Consider the following 21,823-nt stretch of genomic DNA (forward strand, 5'->3'; position numbering starts at 1 on the left):
CTTTGCTCTTCGCGCCAAGGGGCGGCCGGGTGCCACGTGCTCCTTCCACTCCGCGCCCGCTCCGGCGCATCCTTCCCGGCCAAGCCCGCGCGCGGAGCGGCCCCGGCATTGGCGGCGCCTTTCCGCTCCCGGAGCGGAGCGAGCAGCTGCTGCCCGGGGCGGGGAGGGAAGTACCCGCCCCGCCCTGCCCGGGCTGGGCCGAAGGGTGGGGTGTAAATACAACCGCAGAGTTGGCTGCCCGCCGCCAGCGAGTGTCACCCCGCGCTGGGGCAGCCGGCAGGCGCTTGGCCTCAGCCCGCTCCCCGGCGCCCCCGGGGTTTCTAGCACAGGTACCGGGTGGGCTCGGCCGTGCCGCCTTCAGCCGGAGCCTGGCGCGGGGGAGGAGGGCAGCGCCTCGCCCGGACGAGCCCCGCCGCTCCCCAGTACCTCCCCACGGCGAACAGCCGGGGCGAGGTCTGGGCGCGGGGGGCTGTGGGGAGCGATGGTTGGGCCGGGCCGGAGCGCACCTCCCCGCAGCGCCCCCTAACCTCGCGTCTCCCCCCGCAGGGCTGCGTCGGAAGGGCCTCTAAGATGAAGGTATGGGATGTAGTGGCTGTCTGCGTGGTGCTGCTCGGCACGGTCTCCACATCCCCGCTGCCCGCCGGTAAGACGCCTCCCGCGGGGCCCCGGTCAGGGGGAGAGGGGCCCGAAGACGATCGCCCCCCCACCAGCCTGCCGCCTCCCCATGCTGTGCACAGCGACTGTAAGAACCGTTCCCCTTCCTGGCCCCGCTGTCTGTCTTCTGGAACTCGCGGCTGGGGGGGGGCGCTGGGCGGGGGGCGTATTCCAGCACCTGGAACTGCCCTCCGGGTCACACAAGGGAAGGGCAGGTGCCACGCTTGCCCCTCACCCGGGTTTGGGTGGGTGCACCAGGAGGCTTCTCTTTCCAACCTGATTTGCCACGTGTTGCCCCGTGTGAAAGATCCATGCAACGGAGAAAGGGAATTGCTGAACTGATTCTAACAGCAAATGCGTCTTTCACTTCTCATCTACTTTCCCTCCGAAAAAATCCCATGGTTATTTATTGGTTATATGATTTACAACCTTCTGCCAAGCTTGGGAGCCCGTCCTACAAAGCACTGTATAAACAGGCAGGGCTACTACTAACCACAACTGAATCCACCTTCATTTCAAAATAGCAGTATCCACCCTGAAACTTAGACTGAAATAACAAAAGGTTCCAGGACACTGATTTAGGTAAATCGGTGCTCCTCAGACCAGCCCACTGTCCCAGACAGTTTATAATCTAAATTCTGGGAGGTAATAATAACAATGTCTAAGTAACAAAGTCTCAGAGAAAAGCATTTTCAGAGAGCAGTATGTGGCTTTTTTTCATTTTTGTTTTGAAGTTCAGTGGTGCTGCTTTAACGTTGGTGTTAATATTACTCAATAAGCAGCAGCAACATGCACAAGTTAATCTTAGAAGTACTCACTTAACATGAAGGCCCTTGTCTTAAACTCGTAAAACAAAGAGGCAGAATTAAAACTGACCACTTTGTCTTTAACTCTCTTTTCTCTGCTTAGTTACTATCATGTAGAGGGTACAAGGATGTGGCTCACACTCTGAATATGTACTCACATAGCCTTTCACCTGGAAGGAAGATACTTTCACCTCCTGTCTTCACTGTAGTTGCACACATGTTGAGAAACACAGATATAAATATGTCTTAAGATCATCCTTGTGGATGGCGTAGAATTCTGCTACAGTGCTGCTTCTGGGTGGAAATGATACAAGAGTTACGCTCATTGTAGTTACATTTTTAGCTCTCCATTCTCTGTCTCCAATGCTTAGGCTGCAGTGTCCTGTCCTCTCCTTCCCCACATACGGCTGTGGTCTGCCTTCCTTAGTCCTCTCTCCTCTTGCATTTTCCTCCCATTGGAATCTTTTCCAGGCTGCACTCTGCTCTCTTTTGAGCTGAGCCCCTTAGTTCCATGAATCATAAGAACGGCCATACTGGGTCAGCCCAGAGTTCCATCTAGCTCACTACTCTGTCTTCCAACACCAGCCAATGCCAGGTGCCCCAGAAGGAATGAACAGAACAGGTAATCATCAGTTGATCCATCCCATGTCACCTTTTTCCAGCTTCTGACAGCGACTGGGGACACCACTCCTGCCCATCCTGGCTACCAAACATTGATGGACCTAACCTCCATGAATTAATCTGGCTTTTTTATGAACCCTGTCTTCACAACATCCTCTGGCAAGGAGTTCCATGGGTTGAATGTGCATTGTCTACAGAAATACTTCCTTTTGATTTTTAAACCCACTATCTATTACTTTCATTTGGTACTCCCTAGTTCTTGTATTATGGGAACAAGTAAATAACTTTTCCTTATTTACTTTTTCCACACCAGTCATGATTTTATAGACCTAAATAATATCTCCTCTTACTCTTCTTTTTTCCAGGCTGAAATTTCCCAGTTGTATTAATTTCTTCTCATACGGTGGCCATTCCACATCCCTATTCTGTTTTGTTGCACTTTTCTGAATTCTGTCCAAAGCCAAGATATCTTTTTTTAAAATGAGGCAACCACATCCACATGCAGTACTCAAGATGTGAGCACCCCATGAATTTAGATAGAAGCATAAGATATTCTGTTGTATTCTTTAGCCCTTTCTTAATGACTCCTAGCATTCCGTTCACTCTATCTGCTGCTTCACATTGAGGGGCTATTTTCAGAGAACTCTCCATAATGATTCCCAGATCTCTTTTGAGTAGTAACAGCTAATTTAGTCCCCATCATTTTATATGTATAGTTGGGATTATGTTTTCCAATATCCATTACTTTGCATTTATGAACATTAACATTCATCTGCCATTTTGATGTCCAATCACCTAGTTTTTTAAGATCCCTTTGAAACTCTTTTCACAGTCTATCTTGAGCAGTTTAATATCAGCTGCAAATTTTGCCACTTTACTGTTTACCCCTTTCTCCAGATCATTTATGAATGTTGAATAGGATTGGTCCCAGTACTGACTCCTGCAGGACACCACTAGTTACCTCTCTCCATTCTGAAAACTGACCTTTTATTCCTCTTTTTCCTATTTTGTAAACAGTTTTCAGTCCATGAGATGCCATTCCCCTCTTATTCCATAACAACTTATTTTCTTTTATCACATGGTTTTTGATCCCCTCAAGGAATTCTAGTAAGTTACCGAGGTGTGTTTTTCCCTTTACAGAAAATGTGTTGACTTCTCCCCCGCCCCCCATCTAGGTGTCTGCCAATTCTATTCTTTGCTAAAGTTTCAGTGAAATTGCCTGATACTGCTGTTAGACTTACCAACCTGTAATAGCCAGCATCACCTCTGGAGCCCTTCTGAAAAATTGATGTCAGGTTTGCTATCTTCCAGTTATTTGGTACAGAAGATGATTTGAAGGCGAGATTACAAACCATAGTAATTCTGCAATTTCCCACTTGACTTCTTTCCAAACTCCTGGGTGAATGCCATCTGGTCCTGGTGATTTATTACTGTTTAAGTTTATCAGTTTGTTCCAAGCCTCCTCTAATTACACATCAGTCTGGGACAGTTCCTCAGATTTGTCCCCTAAAACCAATGGCTCAGGTAAGGGAATCTCCCTCACACTCTCAGCCCTAAAGACCGATGCAAAGAATTCGTTTAGTTTCTCTGCAATGGCCATATTATCCTTGAGGCTCCTTCAGCATCTTCGTTTTCCATTGGGTCCACTGTTTGAGCAGGTTTCCTGCTTCTAATTTACTTCAAAAATTGCTGTTACTTTTTGAGTTTTTGGCTAGCTGTTCTTAAAATTCCAAATTTTTGGCCTTCCCAATTATATTTTTACACTTAATTTGACAGAATGTGTGCACCTTTCTATTTTCCTGGCTAGGATTTAACTTTCACTCTTTAAATGATGCCTTTTTATCTCTCACTGTTTTTTACTTGGTTGTCAAGGCCCTCATCAGACACAAGTTGTCCAAAAGAACTTCCGCCTTTGTTTTCTTTCTCTTGCACAGATTTCTGAGGCTTTATGATGTTGAAATCTTCCCCTACGTTATGGGACATGGAAAGGAAAGTGTGTGTGCAGTGCGAGACTCCTCAAAACCTCGGGATGTGCTTTGCTAGCATTACTACCAGTTTTCCTTCCTTTGACTAACCACTGTTTTAGTACTGTAGGAAGAAAAAAGTTGTAATAATACTTGTGTAGGAATGACACAAGTTGTCAATGCAGACATCAAAATTCCATTGTTCGATGCCCTACAAGTGTTAACTTGAACTAGGGATATAATATCAACCTCACTATTAAAACAGTCTTTAAATTTTTTTCAAATGTCATTCTCTTCACAGCAAGCAGATGAGATAAGCAGATAGCACTAATCACATACTCATTAGGTCTAGTCAGTTTCCAGTATGAGGCTAACCAAACTTCTTTGTCCAGGTGTCTTGTAAATTAGGTAGTGATATGTCCATCACATGCGAGCCTGATGTTTCAGGTGAATCATGGCTGGGTGAGGGGACAGCTTCTTCCAGATGTTTGGGCTCAGTGTAGAATTAAGCAGAGATGGAATAGTGTAATTCAGTATGTCAGATTCCATACTCCTATGAGAGCTATTATCAGCAGAAACCAGAGTGACATGCTCTGGTACTATTCAAACCTCCAGTGGAAATTGCACATAACTAGGCCTGAATGCAAAGAGAAGATGAGCATTGCCACTCATCCTGGGATGAAATCTGGAGAAATGAGTCTCAAACATTTTTTGTGTTCTTTTCCTAATAACAGTGAAATATCCATGCTCAGAACAACCTGTCTTGGCTATGTCACTGAACCTGATAAATAGCAGGGGGTTGCTGAGTTGGTTGGCAAGATGCTGACATCCCAGCTTAATTAATTAATTACTGTTTCTAAAAAATATGTGGTAGCTGGATGCCATTATGAAAACATCAGGCATAGTAAGCTGCCACGGCACTTTAGTCTGCTGCAGTGCTTAGATTTCACCATAACAAGAAAAGGTGCAGGCAGAACTGTAAATGGCATTTGACTCAGGGAGTGCATCTTTACAGCGGGGTCTGGAGGAGTCTGAGGCATGGTAGCTGTGTGCTGATGGGAAGAATGCCATTAGTGTGCTGGCAGAAGACATGCTGGGTGTTTCTAGCAATGAAAGCTGCTTTCACCATTACAATAACAAGAAAATCCACTAGGGGGTTGGCCATTGCTGCTGATTTTACATGGAAGTTGCTCCTGCAACTAGAAAACCGAGAGAGAGAATCAAGGAGTCGGGCTCTTTAATGGGTTCTCTTCCACAGTTAGATTACTCTGTCTACTCTCATGACTCTGGTCATTCTTTTCCACACATCATTTAATCTCTCTCCCATACACCTCCCTCCCAACATAATAAATCAGTTGATCACTACCTGTAATGGCTTTTCCTCCTCTTCATGGTTGTTTATCCCCGTCTTCCCTCTGAAATCCATGTAGCTCTTCAATACGCTGCCAGGACCAGTGGTTGATCTTGCTGTGAAATTCTGGTCCAACTCCCTAGAAGGAGAGAGACTTTATCCAACAGTGGCCTGATACCTAATTGGAGTAGTCAGCCCAATTACACCTGAACTTCCCAATTTTTATCTTTTCTCACTTCACTGCATCATGTTCTCCACCAGGTTCACTGAGAAGTTCTGAGGGTGTTCAGAAATCACATGATTATGGTAACACCAAATTCAGATTGGCCTGAAAATTTCCCTTGCTCGAGATCATGAACAAGGTGTTGATCTCTCAAACTGATCAGGTGTACTGTGATGACCCTCCATTTCAGCTCAGTGGTCACGTGCACCCACAGTCAAAAGCTTCAGCTACACCAGGTAAAAAATACATGTCAGAATGTTCAATCTTTGCACTTGTCGCAAAGCTTTGTAACTCAGCCTCCTGCTTCTTAATCGTGTAACCAGCAGAGCAATATGGGATAGCTTGTGATGGGGGATAGAGTTGCTGGAGGACATAACCATAAGGGAGCATGCAATACATAGAGCAATGCAGTGTGGGATGTCCTGTTATAGTGCCTAAGAGTAAGCCCCTCTAATTACATGGCCATGATCAAAGGTTCCTGTATGGTGAAGGGCGGCATAGAATTAGCTTTGCTAGATAACTTTGTACGATGAGAACACAAAACCCATTATAAATAGAACTATACCAATAATTGGATATACAATGTGGTCAAATGGTTAAGTGGTTTGGCACGACCTTTGAAAGCAAGCCTGTCTTTAGGCATGTATATTTTGTAACTTGTTACCACAACATGGCTGTAAGTGTAATGTAAATAAGATTATAATATCCCAAATCACACAGGCCTGCTTTCAAAGGTAGACCTGAGGCCCAGGGAGATGGTTTATTGTTCAGCAATGATTTGATTTCAGGGGTTTATGTTTGTTTGTTCTTAAAAGATAGTTTATGCTAAATCATTTAACATATTTAGCTGGAGCTTATGCAGACTCCAGAGGTGCTCCAGGGCTCAAGTATCTACCCCCCAAAAAGGGGGGGAGGGTGAGGGGTAATAGGGAGGGTTCTCTGCACCTGCAAAGCTCAGTTAATTTTTTGTGGGCCCCAGTGCCTGGACAGCGACTCCATTCCTGCCTGATCTCTGTTCCTAAGAACCTGCTCATTACTTGCATGGAGAAAAAGATGCAGAGAGGAGTAGCCATCCACAAAAAACAAGAGACAGCGTCTCTGAGCTGGAATGTTCTTATTCACTATATTAGCAATAGAGAGGAAATGTCAACTAGCCAGGAGATGATATTGGAATGCAAGCTCCTCAGGGTACAGCCTGTCTTTGTATCTTGATGCTATCCAGAGATGAGTACATTGTCAGCACTAAACAAAAGATATGTTCTGACCTAAGTAGACTTTATTCTATATTCCATTTGTTAAATATGTGCAATACACCATCATTCCATTCTGTTGCAGATACAGTAACTAATAAATATATTCCCATGGAGGATGTTCCAAGAGCTAACATTAAAATGACCGAGTCCTGCAAAAGGCAATAAATATACTCTTCCATATTTTTCTCTAGTGATATTAAAGTGTATTCAGGGAAGTTCTTGGAGTTGAGTTGTTCTGATGACCAGGGACCAAAAGATGGGAAAGAAGTTATATTGCTACTACAGCGTGATCCTCAAAAGAATTCAGGTTAAAATATTGTGTAAACTGTTCTGATCCCTATGAGGACTGCTGAGATTAGAATTCAGCAATCTCTGCTGGTCCTGCTCAAGAAAGATGTAGAGTTCGACAGGAATGTCATAAGCCTGAGATAGTACTCTAATCAGAATTAATACTGAAATAGTGAATAATGCAGTTATATGAATCCTCAGTATTATCAAGCATTAAAATACGGTGGACTTCAAATTGTTTAGTGGTGGCAAAACCAGCTAAACCTTGACACTGGCAAGATCTACCAAGACTGAAATGGATATTCTTAGATGTAAACTATGCCTCTAATAAAAAGAGAAGATAAGGCAAGCAAAATAAAGGGGAAGATTTCAACAAAGCATGGACACCATTCCCTGGTTATAAAGATGGAAGGCAGAGATAAACAGATTGCTAGATACTTGAGACAGGTTCATAGAGGATATACAGGGATGCAAAAATATTACAGGAGACTTAAAAAACAAGAAGTCCTGTGGCACCTTATAGACTAACAGATATTTTGGAGCATAAGCTTTCATGGGCAAAGACCCGCTTCATCAGTTTATGCTCCAAAATATCTGTTAGTCTATAAGGTGCCACAGGACTTCTTGTTGTTTTTGAAGATACAAACTAACTCAACTACCCCTCTGATACAGGAGACTGAGTATGTTTTAAAGTAAAAGAATGACAGTGAACTAGGTTGTGATAGATTTTGCTACACATTCCAGTAAAACTTTTTAGAAGGAGATGCGGTCCCAGTTCAACCCAGCTTAGTAGCCTCTCTTCAACACAACACAAATACATGTGCTTAACCTTAAGACAGTAATTAAGTTTCTTTGAAGGGGATTTAACAACATGAATAAATGCTTTGCTGAACAGGAATGGATGTAAATATCTGCTTAAAGTCTAACATATGCTAACTGCTTTGCTGAATCTGGGCATAGCTGCAGAATAGCAGGGATTCTCAAACTTTTTCATAATGCAGACTACATCTTAACAGAGATTTTTCTTGTGGTCATATCCCCTTTGATTCACAAATGACACATACTACATTCATCCCATTGATAAACATGAGGACCGCCTCAGCTTCCATTCACAATGACATAACTCTTTGGTAATGACAGCGGTTTCCTAGCTCAACAGGTTATGTTCGTTATGTATGGTCAGACATATTTTAATACCATTTGATGTCTGGGAAAGAAGAAGAGCCATCCTCTGCAGCTCACTATTAAGTTCTCCATTGGCTGCCAACAGACCATGGATCACAGTTTGGCATGCCCTGCCATGGAATATGGGGCATCTGTTTTAGTGCTATGCACATTTTAGTGTAATAGTAGGAAACCATTATCAGCTTGCGTGCTAACAGTTTTTCTACTGAGAAACATTCATGCTAGCAGACATAAGCATTATCTAGATGTGTTTGCTAAAAATGCTGAAATTTGGGAAGTAAAAGAGTGTAATAGAAAAACACATCAGTCATAATGCCAAACCATCACCGGAATCAAGTGAAATTCACATGGTTGGGGTCAGTCCTGGCTTTGCCACAAGCCCTGTGCTGGGTGGGAGTGTGACGTACTGCTCCTGCCTGGAGCAGTCTCTGGAGCAGACTCTGAAATCTGCTTCCTAGTTCTCTGTGCCTGTTCCTCGGAGATGGGGACTCAAAGCCAGAGCACACATTCCTGGGCCAGAAGCATTTGACTGAATTGGGGATACAATCATTATTTTTCTTCTGTCAATACATTTCTCACCTTATTTATATTAATAGTGACTGGCAGTCAAATTGCTCTGAGAGGCTTTGATGACATTACTTGAGAGCTGAACTGCTGGAGGACATTTGTACCAGAAGTCCCAGACGCATTTCTTTGTTTGGCCACCCCAGACTATGCCTACTCTCCCAGAAACCTCAGTACTGCATCTGTCAGTCAGCTACATGGCTCACAGGGTAATAGTGAGAGGGGAATGGTTCCAGGCACTGCTAGAGTAATAAGCACCTATTTAAGATTCTCAGAACCACAGTGATAAGATTGATCTAGGAACTGTGATAAAACAGAAATTCCAGCTCACAGACATATGAACCTGCCTGACTCTAGACAGGCATGTCAGCAATACTGATTCCTGCACTTATTTCAGAACAGCACAAGGGTTTAGAGTGGACACAGGGTACAGTGTTTAGGGCAATGAACTGGGATTCTGTTCATAGCTCTGTCACTGACCTGCTGTGTGACCTGGGGCAGGTCACCTCACCTCTGTTTCTTCTCTCACCCTTTGCCTGTCTTGTCCATTCACATTGTAAGCTTTGAAGGGAAGACATGGTCCAATATATGGGGCCTTGATTTCAGATCAGGTCACTATGTGCTTGGAAGGCTTCGTGCCTCACTGACCTGGCACCTCCTGTGAGTCTCCTCAGGAATTCGCTCTTCTTCAGCCTTGAAGTGCCCTCTGCTGACTGGTATCCCATCCTCTGTCTTCTGTGCTTGTTGAAGCCCCACATCTCTTCCAGCCTACTGTGCCCCCTTCCCCCATGGCATTGCCCCATAGCAGTGCCCCAGCATTCCCCTCCCAGAAAACCCCAAGGCCTATACCCACCTTGACTCAGTGACCCACTGCCAGTCATCATCTAGCCCCTTACTGCAGGGCTAAACAGTCTGAAATGGCCCCTCTGCACTGGCAAAGGGGTGTGGACCCGTTGCCTTTTCCTGCCCTGGCTGCTTTCCTGTAGCCCTAGTACTCCTCAGGTCCTACACTTTCTTCATGACTGGAACAACTGTTGCCTTTAGACAATTGTCTGGTAATGCCTTTTGTCGCTGTGTTTTTTATATATTTTTCTGAATGCTTTGCTTGCACTTGCCCTTTTGACTTTTAGCGGTTTAACTCTTATAGCATCTACTCCTGCAGCTTTCCCATTTTGTAACAGCTTCACTGCTCCATTTTGTCTGACAGTGGTTCAGCAGTGATACCCCTACAAGCTTCATATGCTGTGCTCTTTATCTAGATGTCCAGAATGCATGCATCTGGATGAATGCAAAGTTGAGCACTTTGTCAGAAAGGTGTTACCATCCCTCCAGCTCTGCTTCAGTGTCTGTTGCCTGTTCAGCAAATGAGGCCCTCATCCCATAGCATCATTGGCTGCACTGTGTTTCCATACATCTTAACCTCATTGTATATTGTTTCCATCCCTTCTTTTCTTGATGCCTCCTGTAGTTGTTGAGCATCTTCCTTCCAGAACTTTTGCTTACCCAATCTTTGTGATTTCTTCATCACTTTATGCAATACTGTAAGCTTATGATCAGTATTGAAAAAAAATCATAATGAAAGTACTGTAACTGTCACCACATTAGAGACGATGCATGTTTCTGCTCTCCACAATGCTTCCCTCCAAACTGAATTAGCACTGATCAGGTATTCACAATCTGACAGTTAATGGGAAAAAAATTGAGAACGGAGATTAAAGAAGTTGGTTATTTTCACTAACTTCACAAAGGCATTTGATTTAGTTTGAGGGGAAGCATTGTGGAGAATAGAAACATCTTATTGTGTTCCAGATAGGATAACTGCAGATAGGATTAACAGAGATGGAAAAAGTACCCAGAGGGTTACTTGAGTAAAAGTGCAGCTGCTTTCAATGCTGGATACTTGAGTACAGTCAAGATGGAATGTGACCCATTACTCAGGTAGCTTTTCAGAGGGACACTGGTGACTTGTACTTAAGTGCAATGACACACACACACACACATCCCCCACAGCTAAACTTTTACTCAAGTGACATTTGGGTCACTTTTTTCACCTCTGGCAATTCTAGAAGTTACGTACAATGATTCCTATATAGTGTCATAAGAACGAGTGGAAAAATTAAGCAATTGGTTCAAGTCAAAGTTAAGTGTAAAGCAAGGACACAAAGGTTCACCTTTGTTTTCATCATGTTCTTAATTTGGACATTGAGAATGATCGCTGACTGGGAGGGTGTATCACTGGGTGATCTAGGGTTAAGCTTGTTTGTTTATGTAGATAACATTGTGCAATCAGCAGACATTTGAACTAATGATCATAACCTACTTTGGAAAATTGTTGTAGTCAACTTGGATTTACAACATAGGCCAAGAAGACAAAGTGCTTGTGTCTTGGATAAGGGACAACAGCTGAACTGCTGAAATGCAGCAGCCTGCAAAGTCACAGAACAAGTAACATTTTGTGTGTACTTAGGAAGCTTGATCAGTGCCAATGGTGCTTTCAAGAATGAAGTTAAAAGAAGATATGCTTTAGATACAAGAGCTACACAGAAGCTGATGAAATTATAGACTGATAAAAGCATTACATTTAGTACCCAAAGTAAAAATGTACAAACCAGTGCACTAACAATATGACTTTATCATATGGAGGCAGTTGCATTAAAAAAGAAAAAAGCCAGCAGAAGGCTGAAAGCAGTGGAGATGAGAATTCTTTGGAAGATGGCAAATGTAAGGTGAAATAAATTTAGACAAACACAGAAGTTAGTAGAGTAGGCTGTGAAATCAGGATGGAATGTCAGACACTCAGCTGCCTCTGGGTTTGGTTGCTTAGCCTCCACATGAGCTCTGCTGGGCCCAATAAACCCTCACTGTGTGATTGTGCTGCCTGTTTGGTTAGAAGAGCCAACAGATCACATTTAAGCCTTGAAGGAAGAGCAGCATAAAGACTGTTCGGTCCATACTTGCAGCTGTACCAGACCTGCTTCCAGCCCTAGTCCCAACTGCCTCTGCAGGCCTAGCTCCTGGTGCTGATCACTAGATTCTATTTGGTGCTGCCTTTTGGTTCTGTTCTGGTTCCCGTTTCCTGGCTCTGATCCTTGGCTTGTCTCCTCATCACAACTGCAGTTCTGTCCTCAGGTTTTGTTCTAACCACTAGGACACATCACCCACGCTTCAGTGTGTGACAATGGGATTAGCAGTAATTGGGAAAGGTTATGATGGTGGGAACCCTGCAGAAGACAAACACCTGATAGGATGTCAAAGAAAATAATGCAAAACAACTGGAGTCTCTCAAGCTTATGTTGGGCAGCTGTATGTCCCACTCCTGCAATCTGCTGGGCTGTGTGTGCCACCTAAGGACTCTGTCAGAGAAATGCACAGTGGGGGCATGCGCTACAAAAACAGGGCCTGCAGCCATGTGAGCCACTGTCATATGCAGCTGCTGCTGCACCAATTCCATGAGCAGTGGGTGTCGTCAGTACTGATTGAGGTCCATGGTTGGATTGGAGAAATGAGTCTACGCTCTTGGAGTTGGGTTGGGTGGGATTGGTTCCTGTTTGGGTCCCCATCAGGGCTTATATTCTGTAGATCTTTCACATAAAACACATTTGTAGCTACTTTACTCAGCTCTCCTGAGCATGTTTTTTCCCCAAGAAAGCCACAAATGATAGCAAGTGAAGTTTAGCAAATGGGAGATTTTTCCACCATTTCTCTTTGTTTCCTTCTTGTACTGGAAACGGAATCTGGTTGTCTTGCAACTACTGTGAACCCAAAAGCACAACTGAGGAAGTAGAAGGATAATGGAAAACTCAGTAAAAGGCTGGACACAAACTTAAAACAATAAATTTATAGGCAGATAAGCCATAATCATACCCTGCCTGGATGGGCCCTCAAGATAGAAAGCTATAAATAGAAAATCTTGGTAAACACAAAAAGAAAAAAGTATAAAAGCTATTTTAATTCAGTATTTTTTTCTGGCTCATTGTATCTGATGTGAAATGTCTTAGAGTCAGATGCATCAGGATACTTAACACTTTCACCTTGATGAGAGACTGGGGATGCCAGTGACAGTCTCAATTCTATGGGGATTCTAAGTTACAGTAGAGAATGTAATGTCTCTTTGTGAGCCTGCAAGTGAATGAATAAGGTAATGAACCAGAACAGTGTTAATCATTTAAAGACAAATTGACTATGTATTGTTGATGATATATCTTTAATGAATCTATTTGATGTGTTTCTGTTTCACTCCTCATTCCACACTTTTTCATGCCAAGCACACAAACAAAGTCAGTCTTCAGATAGGTGTGATTTTAATTGTTTAAATCCTGGTAACTTTTCAGCCCAGCTAGTTTAAAGCATATGTGATAGGTAAGTTTATTTCCAGGGATTCTATTCTAATTTTTGTTTGATGGGCTTATTATTGAAAAATCTTTCTAAATGAGTCTTTTATCCCTTTCCCAACCCAGTTCTTTCTAGGTTACAAATGTATGCCACAGAATGATTAAAATGCTAGAAAGGTGAATGGGAGAACAATCAAAATCTCCTGTGTTCATCATGATCAAAACAGAAGTAGAGTTTTACAGCAGGGGTGGGGGCAGGGCTGAACTAAAACACAGGCACTTACTTTGGAATAAGGAGCCTTTGAGCAAAACCCAGGTCTGGATCTGAAATTTACAAATCCTTTTTATAGTAGGCTGAATCAAAACCCTTGAATTTTGGGGGGGTCATGATATAGGTGTTTTGTGTTTAGACATGGTAACATAATATAGAAACCATTTAAGATACATTAAAGTGCTATGCACAACGCCAGTTAACAGAGAAAGTAAATAATTATATGCAGTAGAACCTCAGACTTATGAAATAACTAGTTAATCACACGCTTCATTTGGAACTGGAAATATGCAATAAGGCAGCAGCAGAAGTGACAGAAAAAAAAAAGCAAATACAGTATAGCATGGTGTTAAACTACTGAAAAAGAAAGGGAAGGCAGCATTTTCTTTTCCTGCATAGTAAAGCTTCAAAGCTGCAATAAGTCAATGTTCAGCTGTAAACTTTTGGATCCTGTTTTGTCCACAATTAGACATTTCAGCACTACGACCAACTTCATTTTCCAAGGTGTTCATAACTATTGTAAATAAGTATACAAAAGTATTCATTTTCTACAATAATTGCGTGAAACAGAAAGAATTGTTTTCATTCAAAATTGCAATTTTAATGAAAACAGATCTTCCACAAATAACTGTTTTGCAATGAGTGGTATTTAAACCTTTTCTCTAACCCTGATGGCCAAGATTTTCAAACGTGAGCGCCTACGGTAGACTTCTACAGCAATAGTTACACAAAGGGCTGACTTGATTTCAACCCGTTTCTCCCAGTGAAATCAATTTCTGGTCAGTTTTGTTTTGAAGGTTGCTTGTCTTGTCTGGATTGTCACCACTGCAGTGGAATTTTAAAAAAAAAAATCTGTTGACAGTGAAATTAAAAGATTAACTTTATAAAACCTAAGTTGTGTGCCAGATTTGATGATCGTTTCCCATTAAAGACAGATGGGACAATTTAGTTTCTGTCTTCTTTGGAACGTGGCCGTGTTGGTGTCTTCTGTTCCAAAATGACATTTGGACCTACTTTATTTATAAATTCTTATATGCAGTATAAATTGTTTCTTAAACAGGGCTCAGGGCCAAATCCAGTCTTCTCTGGCACTTGATGCCTCTAATCAGCTGGAAATGCAAAGCTGGGGAATGTACTAGAGAACTTGCCCAGAGAACACGAAGATCCTCTGAGAGCCATGGAGCAGAACTCTTTGGTGGCTCTCTGCATAGGAAAGTGACTGGGACTACTGGTGCTTGGTGAGGGTATGTGTGACTATCAGCTTTGCCAACTCTCACAACTTTCACACAAACAGGACTGACCTTAAGGAAAATGGCGCCCCTTGCAGTGTTGCCAAACCTCCCCGTTTTGCCTGGATTTGTGTGCTATCTCCCAGAGGCTACTAAAGCCAAACCGGATTTTAGGCCACTAAAAGTCTGGGGGCACAGTGGTGCTAAGGCAGGCTTTGTGCCTACCCTGGCTCTTTGCCACTCCTGGAAGCTGTCAGTACCTTTCTGCGGTCCCTGTTGAGAGCAGTGGCTCCCCATGCACTGCCCACACCCCGAGTATCAACCCCACAACTCCCATTGGCCGGGAACTGTGGCCAATAAGCATTACGGGGGCAGTACCTGCAGGGGCGACGTGCGGAGCCCCATGCCATGCCTCCATGGGTTGAAGGGTCATGCCAGATGTTTCTAGGAGCAACAGCACAGGGCCAGGGCAGGCCAGGAGCCTGACTTAGTATCACTGCACCATTGACTGGGAGCTGTGCAATGTAAATGCCACCTGGCTGGAGTCCACATTTCAAACCCTCTCAGGCACCCCTAACCTCTTCCCCAGCCCTGAGCCTCTCCCAGCGCCTACACCCCCATACCACATCAACCCTCTGCACAGCCCTGTGCCTCCTACAGCATCCCAACTCCCTCCAGAGCTTGCACTGTGCACCCCTCCTGTGTCCTACCCACCTGCCTTAGCCCAGCACCATCTCCTGCAGTCTGAGCCACACAACCCCGGTCCCAGGCCGCATCCCACGCCCATCCCTTGTCCCTGCCTGGTGCAAGTGAATGAGGATGGGGGAGAGCAAATAATGAAGGGCGGGGGGATGGAGTGAGCAGGCTGGCGCTGCAGAGAAGGGGTGGAGCCTGGACAGGGCAGTGAAGAAGGGACAGGGTGTTGGCAGGGCAAGAGTGTTTGGGTTTGTGTGATTAAGCCCTGTGGGCATGGTACCCCCCCATTTTCCCTGGCACCCATAGGCTCCACAGCCCCTGCACTCATGCCACCTTGTCCATTAACCCTCCATTGTGCCCCTTAGCCCCCAATGTCAGCAGAGGGCCACCTTCACTTCCCTCCCACCTGCACCCCCCCAACCCCAGTCCTGTGCTGACAGCATGGTCTGCCACACTGCCCCCTGTCCAGTACCTCCCACCCCTTCTGCCCAGCAAACCCCAGGCCCAGTAGCCTCTCACCCAGAGATCTCTGCCACAGACCCCTATGCCCAGCACCCTTCCACCCACAGAATGCCCCCAATGCCCAGCACCCCCAATAGTCCCCACACAACAGCCCAGCACCCCAGCTTCCTGTGGGCATTCAGCACCAGCAAATAAAAATTCTGTGCACAATATTTTAAAATCCTGAAAAATTATATTTAATAACTGTAGAGGTGCCCTCATGGCAGTGGGAAACACAAGCCACTGGCTGTGTGGAGGTGGGAGAGCATTCTGCTGCTTTTCCCTTCCCCTGCCCTCCTGGGATGGGGACTGGGCAGTGAGATAACTCTGGGTGCATGGCAAAGGCCCCAGGGTAGTGTTCTACATGATGGCTGGGATGTCAACCATAACCCACAATCTATTTGAATGGCAAAAAAGAAATAGTTGGTATCAGTGGCAGAGTGCGACCCTCATTTAAGCCTTTGCCTGCCACTGCCCTGGGCCATCACCTCTCAAACACCCTTTTATTCTCCCTAGAAAGAGCTTTTCACCCTAAGCCTGAAAAGGACACTGCTGCTTGGGCTTTGCTGTTTAAGGGAAAAAGAACAAGTTCACCAGCACTAAACACATACAGGCAACAGTCCAAAGTGAAATAACGTGACCAAACCTCACTGCTTCCACCGCAAACCTTCCTTACCTCTTCCCGCACCATTCAAAGTTCAGTGCCCAGGCCAGCTTCCCTCAGGCCAGTTCCTCCTCTGCCATCTGCTATGCCCTTATAGCGCTGCCCAGTTCTACCCCTCAAACTCAGTTTCCCCACAGTTCCCAGCCTTGCCAGGTGTCCCCCCACCTGGCTGTGTTTCCAGCCTTGCCTTACTCCCTCCCCTCCCCCTGCTCACTCACCCGTACAGAGAGTTTTGCTCCTGGCCCTGGAGGGGAGGATCCAGGAGGCTGGTGTCAAGGAACTGCCCATCAGCCTGGCACTGGGGAGGGGCCAGAGAGGAGAAATGTGCACCACTGGAGGCCAAGTGAAGCCAAGGCCCCCCTGGGTTTAAGGTCAATACTGCACACATGGCCACACACAAGTGAGTCCCATCATGAGTTCAAAAATATGAAAACAGACCTCAAAATGTGATGTAAAAATAAAATAAAGCTCATGATTTTTGAAGTCAGTGTCATCCTTTTTCATGTCACCTTTTCGGAACTTGCAGGGTTGGCCACACTCAAGCCTCACATACAGCTGATTTGAATGATCCCTTCTCCTGCATATAGACTGTAGGTGAGACTGCCAGCCAGATACACCATATTTAGAGCTTAAAATGAGGATTTATATGCACATATTTCTCCGTCTCCATGCACGTTTCTTTTACTCAGTGGCCATGTCTACACGAGCCCCAAACTTTGAAATGGCCACGCAAATGGCCATTTCGAAGTTTACTAATGAAGCACTGAAATGCATATTCAGCGCTTCATTAGCATGCGGGCGGCCGCGGCACTTCGAAATTGATGCGCCTCACCGCCGTGCGGCTCGTCCCGACGGGGCTCCTTTTTGAAAGGACCCCGCCTACTTCGAAGTCCCCTTATTCCCATGAGCTGATGGGAATAAGGGGACTTCGAAATAGGCAGGGTCCTTTCGAAAAGGAGCCCCGTCGGGACGAGCCGCACGGCGGTGAGGCGCATCAATTTCGAAGTGCCGCGGCCGCCCGCATGCTAATGAAGCGCTGAATATGCATTTCAGTGCTTCATTAGTAAACTTCGAAATGGCCATTTGCGTGGCCATTTCGAAGTTTGGGGCTCGTGTAGACGTAGCCAGTTTGTGTGTGTTCTATTGTATATAAATTCTTGTATCCTTGCTTACCATCATAGTATCTGAGCACCTTCCAGTAGTGCAGTAAGCAACACAACTAGCATCTGTCACACGTTTGTTCTCTCATCCTCTCTCATGTATGCATTGGAAGTGATGGGCTTTTAAAAATATACAAATATACATGTTGCTGTGTATTAGTGAGGGCAGGTTAAAGAAATGCACCCTACACTTACAGAGGACGGTAGTAAGGTTAGGATTGTTCTCAGTTCCTGGAAGAGTTCATTCAACCGTCTTGGGCTGTCCCATAGACAGCTTTGTCTCCTGCACAGATGAGCTTTACTTCATTGTAGTGCGTTCAATCATGCAACAAGACTTCTCAACTATGGTCTTCCTCCCAGCACTTTAGGCAGTCTGTTAGATATCCTGGTGTCCAGGTCAATTAATACCTTGGTGATAAGCACAGAGAACTTGAACTTGATTCAGTATTATCTGGGAAGCCAGTTCAGAGGATTGGTCTGGTGTGTGTGTGCTAGCCTGTGTTGAGGAGGAGATGTGCTGCAATGCTCTTCTTACTGGAGTTTCCTAAATGCTGACATATTTGTGCCCAGGTGCATTGCATCACTGTAGTCCAGCCCAGAGGGGAATAAAGTGTGAATAAATGAGGCCAAGACATTATTTGCCAAGATGGGACCAAATCTCCTAGCCAGCCAGAGAGGGCAGAAAGCATTACTCTCAGATGCTGCTGTGTGAGAGTTTGGCTCAGTGAGGCACCCAAGAGCATGTTTAAACTATGGACTGAATTGACCAATTGTGGGTGTGTATCTTCAACCAAAGGAGACAGCACTGGGGCTGCACTCTCTTCAAAATGCTTTTCTCTGCCCACCAGTAACACCTCTGTCCTGCTCAGCTTTAGCCTGCTGTAGTTCATTCACGAACTGCTTCCAGCCAAGCACTGGACCATCCTGGTGATGACAGTGTGGTCCTCTGTTGGAAAGGGAAGTTTATAGCTGTGTACTTACCTTCACTCATTGCTAGTCTTTCTAATCAGAATGATAATCAGAAGGAGCACTTACCTGCAGTAGACTAGGAAAGTCTACATGATCTCTTTACAGTAGGTCTGTTCATCTAACATGGATACCTTGTCACATTTTTCTTACCCAGTTTTGGATGTGCTATGTATACACTATTACTAGAATAGTTTGCAAAGACCTGACATTTTGACTTGACATATTGATCAAGTTCTAGTGGACTTTGATTAAAACTCCCATGAGAAATAAAAATGACCATTTGCATCTAATAAAACTTTTTCTCTTTCTTTTTCAAATAGCTAACATGGCAGAGGCTTATCCTGATCAGTTTGACAGTGTAGTGGACTTTATTCAAGCCACTATAAAAAGACTGAGAAGGTCACCAGATAAACAAACTCCAATTTTTTCTAAGCGGGAGAGAAGTCGGCAAAATGCAGCAGTTAATACAGAGAATTCCAGTAAAAAGGGACGGAGAGGTCAAAAGGGCAAAAACCGTGGTTGTGTCTTAACGGAAATACATTTAAATGTGACTGACTTGGATTTGGGATATGAAACCAAAGAAGAGCTGATTTTCCGGTACTGCAGTGGATCTTGTGATGCAGCTGAGACCACATATGACAAAATTTTAAAAAATTTAACCAGAAAGAAAAAGCTAGTCAATGACAAAGTGAGACAGGCTTGCTGCAGACCCATTGCCTATGATGATGACCTTTCATTTTTGGATGATAACTTGGTTTACCATATATTGAAAAAACATTCCGCTAAAAGATGTGGATGTGTCTGATGGTTATTTTTGTTGAGACTATTACAATATTGCATTCCTACTACAGTGCAGAGAACAGGACCAAGGTTCCCAAGGAAATGTCTGTTTAGAACTGAGAAAGAGGACCAAGGATGCAGGAAAACAAATGTCATGGGAGCCTGGTAGGACAAGATACAGCAGAAGGACCTGGACACGATAGAAAAGTTGGAAATTTTCATTTCTACAAGGAAAGCAAACAAAGGCATCAAAGCTCAGGGGTGGAGTTTCAGAACAAGTGGGTGGAGGTTGCGATCATTGCGATCACCATTTCATTTGACATGGTCCACCATGCAAGGTTTGAATCAGCTAGGAATGTGCTTAAAAACACAATGTATTAAATATAATACCTTCTTTTTATTTTTTAGTGTAGATATAAAAACTGGGGTCCCACTAATTATGGTAAGCTCAAGTTTTATTAACTTGACTCCAGGAGACACTGTAATAATGCTTGCTAAAAGGTTATTCCAAAACACTGGAGATAACTTTTTTATTACATAGTATTTGTGTAAGGTTAAATCAGGCAAGCGTTAAAATGAAAAAGCCAAAGTTCACTGGGGAAAAATCAACGCAAAACCTTTTCACTTAGGCTACATCCACACTAGCAAGTTTTTCAAAAGAGCTGGGGCTCTTTCGAAAAATCTCACAGAGTGTCTACACACAAAATGCTTTCTTTCTATATTAAATCAAAAGAATGAAAAATTTTTTCCGGTGGCCCGCTTCCTCTCCCAGATGAGGAAGAACTCCTTTTTCCAAAAGATTCTTTCAGGAAAAAATGTGTGTAGATGGCCCAGGGGCCCTTTATCTGAAAGAGCAATCCTCATGGTTTCAGATTTTTCGATCCCTGGCCTGTTCTTTCGAAAGAGCAGGGCCTGTGTGGATGCTCTGTATCAAAAGAGAGGATGAATTCTTTTCAATCCACTTTGTGTGTGGACGCGCTCTTCTGAAAGAAGCGTTTTCGGAAGAAATGTTCTGGAAGAACTTCTTTGGAAGGATTGCTGTAGTGTAACGTAATTTAGGTTATTTCCATCTAACATTTCTTCAAAAATAGCTTTGTATTAGACTTAAATCTTCTATTCCCTCTGAAAACAAGTTGTGTTTTTAAGCACTCACTCCTACTAAAATAATAGAAACAATGAGCCTGGCCTACACAAATGCAAAATATGTTTCTTTTGGTTTACAAAGGACTAATGTCACTTACATAACTCTTTTATATTTGGTCATTGTGAGTGAGCAGACTACTTGATGCAATGCATCCATTCAAAGGCATAAATATACAGAAGATATTTATTAAGATTTAAGTTATTGTTATTTATTTCAGTTCAATAATGAATTTCCGTTCTTTATTTATTAAAGTTTTTTTTCAAAGGTGCCAAAGTGGAATGTGCTCACGAGATATAAAGACAGTTAAGCTGGGAACAAGGGGCCATGCTTTTAAAAGTATTAACAGTTAACTTGAAAGCAAAAAACAAAAAAAATCACTTACTTTACCTTTTTTTTTTTACCAAAACCCTGCTTAAAATCTCAGAACAGAGAGCCAAAGTCTGCAATCCATATTCGTGTTGAATAACACATAAGTATGTCCCTTACTATTCATGCGAGTTGGTGACACTCCAAATGAGTGCAGGGTGTACAATAGGGGCTATTATTATCAATTTTTAGGAAAAATATTAATATTATAATGTTGATGAAGTTTCTCTCACCAACTGACCTAATAACTATGCCTGACAAATGAAAAGTAATCACACTTTTACCATTTTAATTTCATGCAATATTTGTTTTTTCTTTCCACCTTTCCATATAGAATGGTTAAATCCCTTTTTGTAGTTAGTTCTGGATTTAATATAGACAGAGGGTAAACAAAACAGTTTGTTAAATAACCAAAAATGTTTTGTATAACTTGCCAAACCATTACAGATACCACTGGCATAGTAAAAACCCTTTTAAGTTTTTCTTTAAGATACTGCTTTAAGGTAAAAGAGGTTGTGTATCAAAAGGATTCACACAAATTATCAAGCTGGAAGTTTATTTATGAAAGATTAGCAAAATGTATGTATACTAGACATAATAGACAATCAACTCTCATAAAAACGATATCTAACAAATAAGCTCCTGAACAACAAAAACTAGGTCCATATCTTATCCAACCCATGCAGACTCCATACATATTCTGTTCCTTTTAAGTGCATGTAATCTGCATTGATACCAGCGGGGGAAGGTCTCATGGTTGGGTGGGAAAAGAAAGGGAGAACACACAAAAATCAACCATCATG

At 43.6% G+C, this 21,823-nt stretch overlaps 1 protein-coding gene across 1 annotated transcript; it reads left to right on the forward strand.

Moving 5' to 3' along the window:
* The first annotated feature begins 570 nt into the window (after positions 1-570).
* GDNF (glial cell derived neurotrophic factor) lies at positions 571-19,985 on the forward strand. The gene is made up of 2 exons (XM_074995639.1): positions 571-643; positions 19,051-19,985. The coding sequence occupies exons 1-2, from the start codon at positions 571-573 to the stop codon at positions 19,533-19,535; spliced, it is 558 nt and encodes a 185-aa protein (XP_074851740.1). The 3' UTR covers positions 19,536-19,985.
* Positions 19,986-21,823: the final 1,838 nt, after the last annotated feature.

This window comes from Carettochelys insculpta, chromosome 5, assembly GCF_033958435.1.
Source record: "Carettochelys insculpta isolate YL-2023 chromosome 5, ASM3395843v1, whole genome shotgun sequence".
Lineage (NCBI taxonomy): Eukaryota > Metazoa > Chordata > Testudines > Carettochelyidae > Carettochelys > Carettochelys insculpta.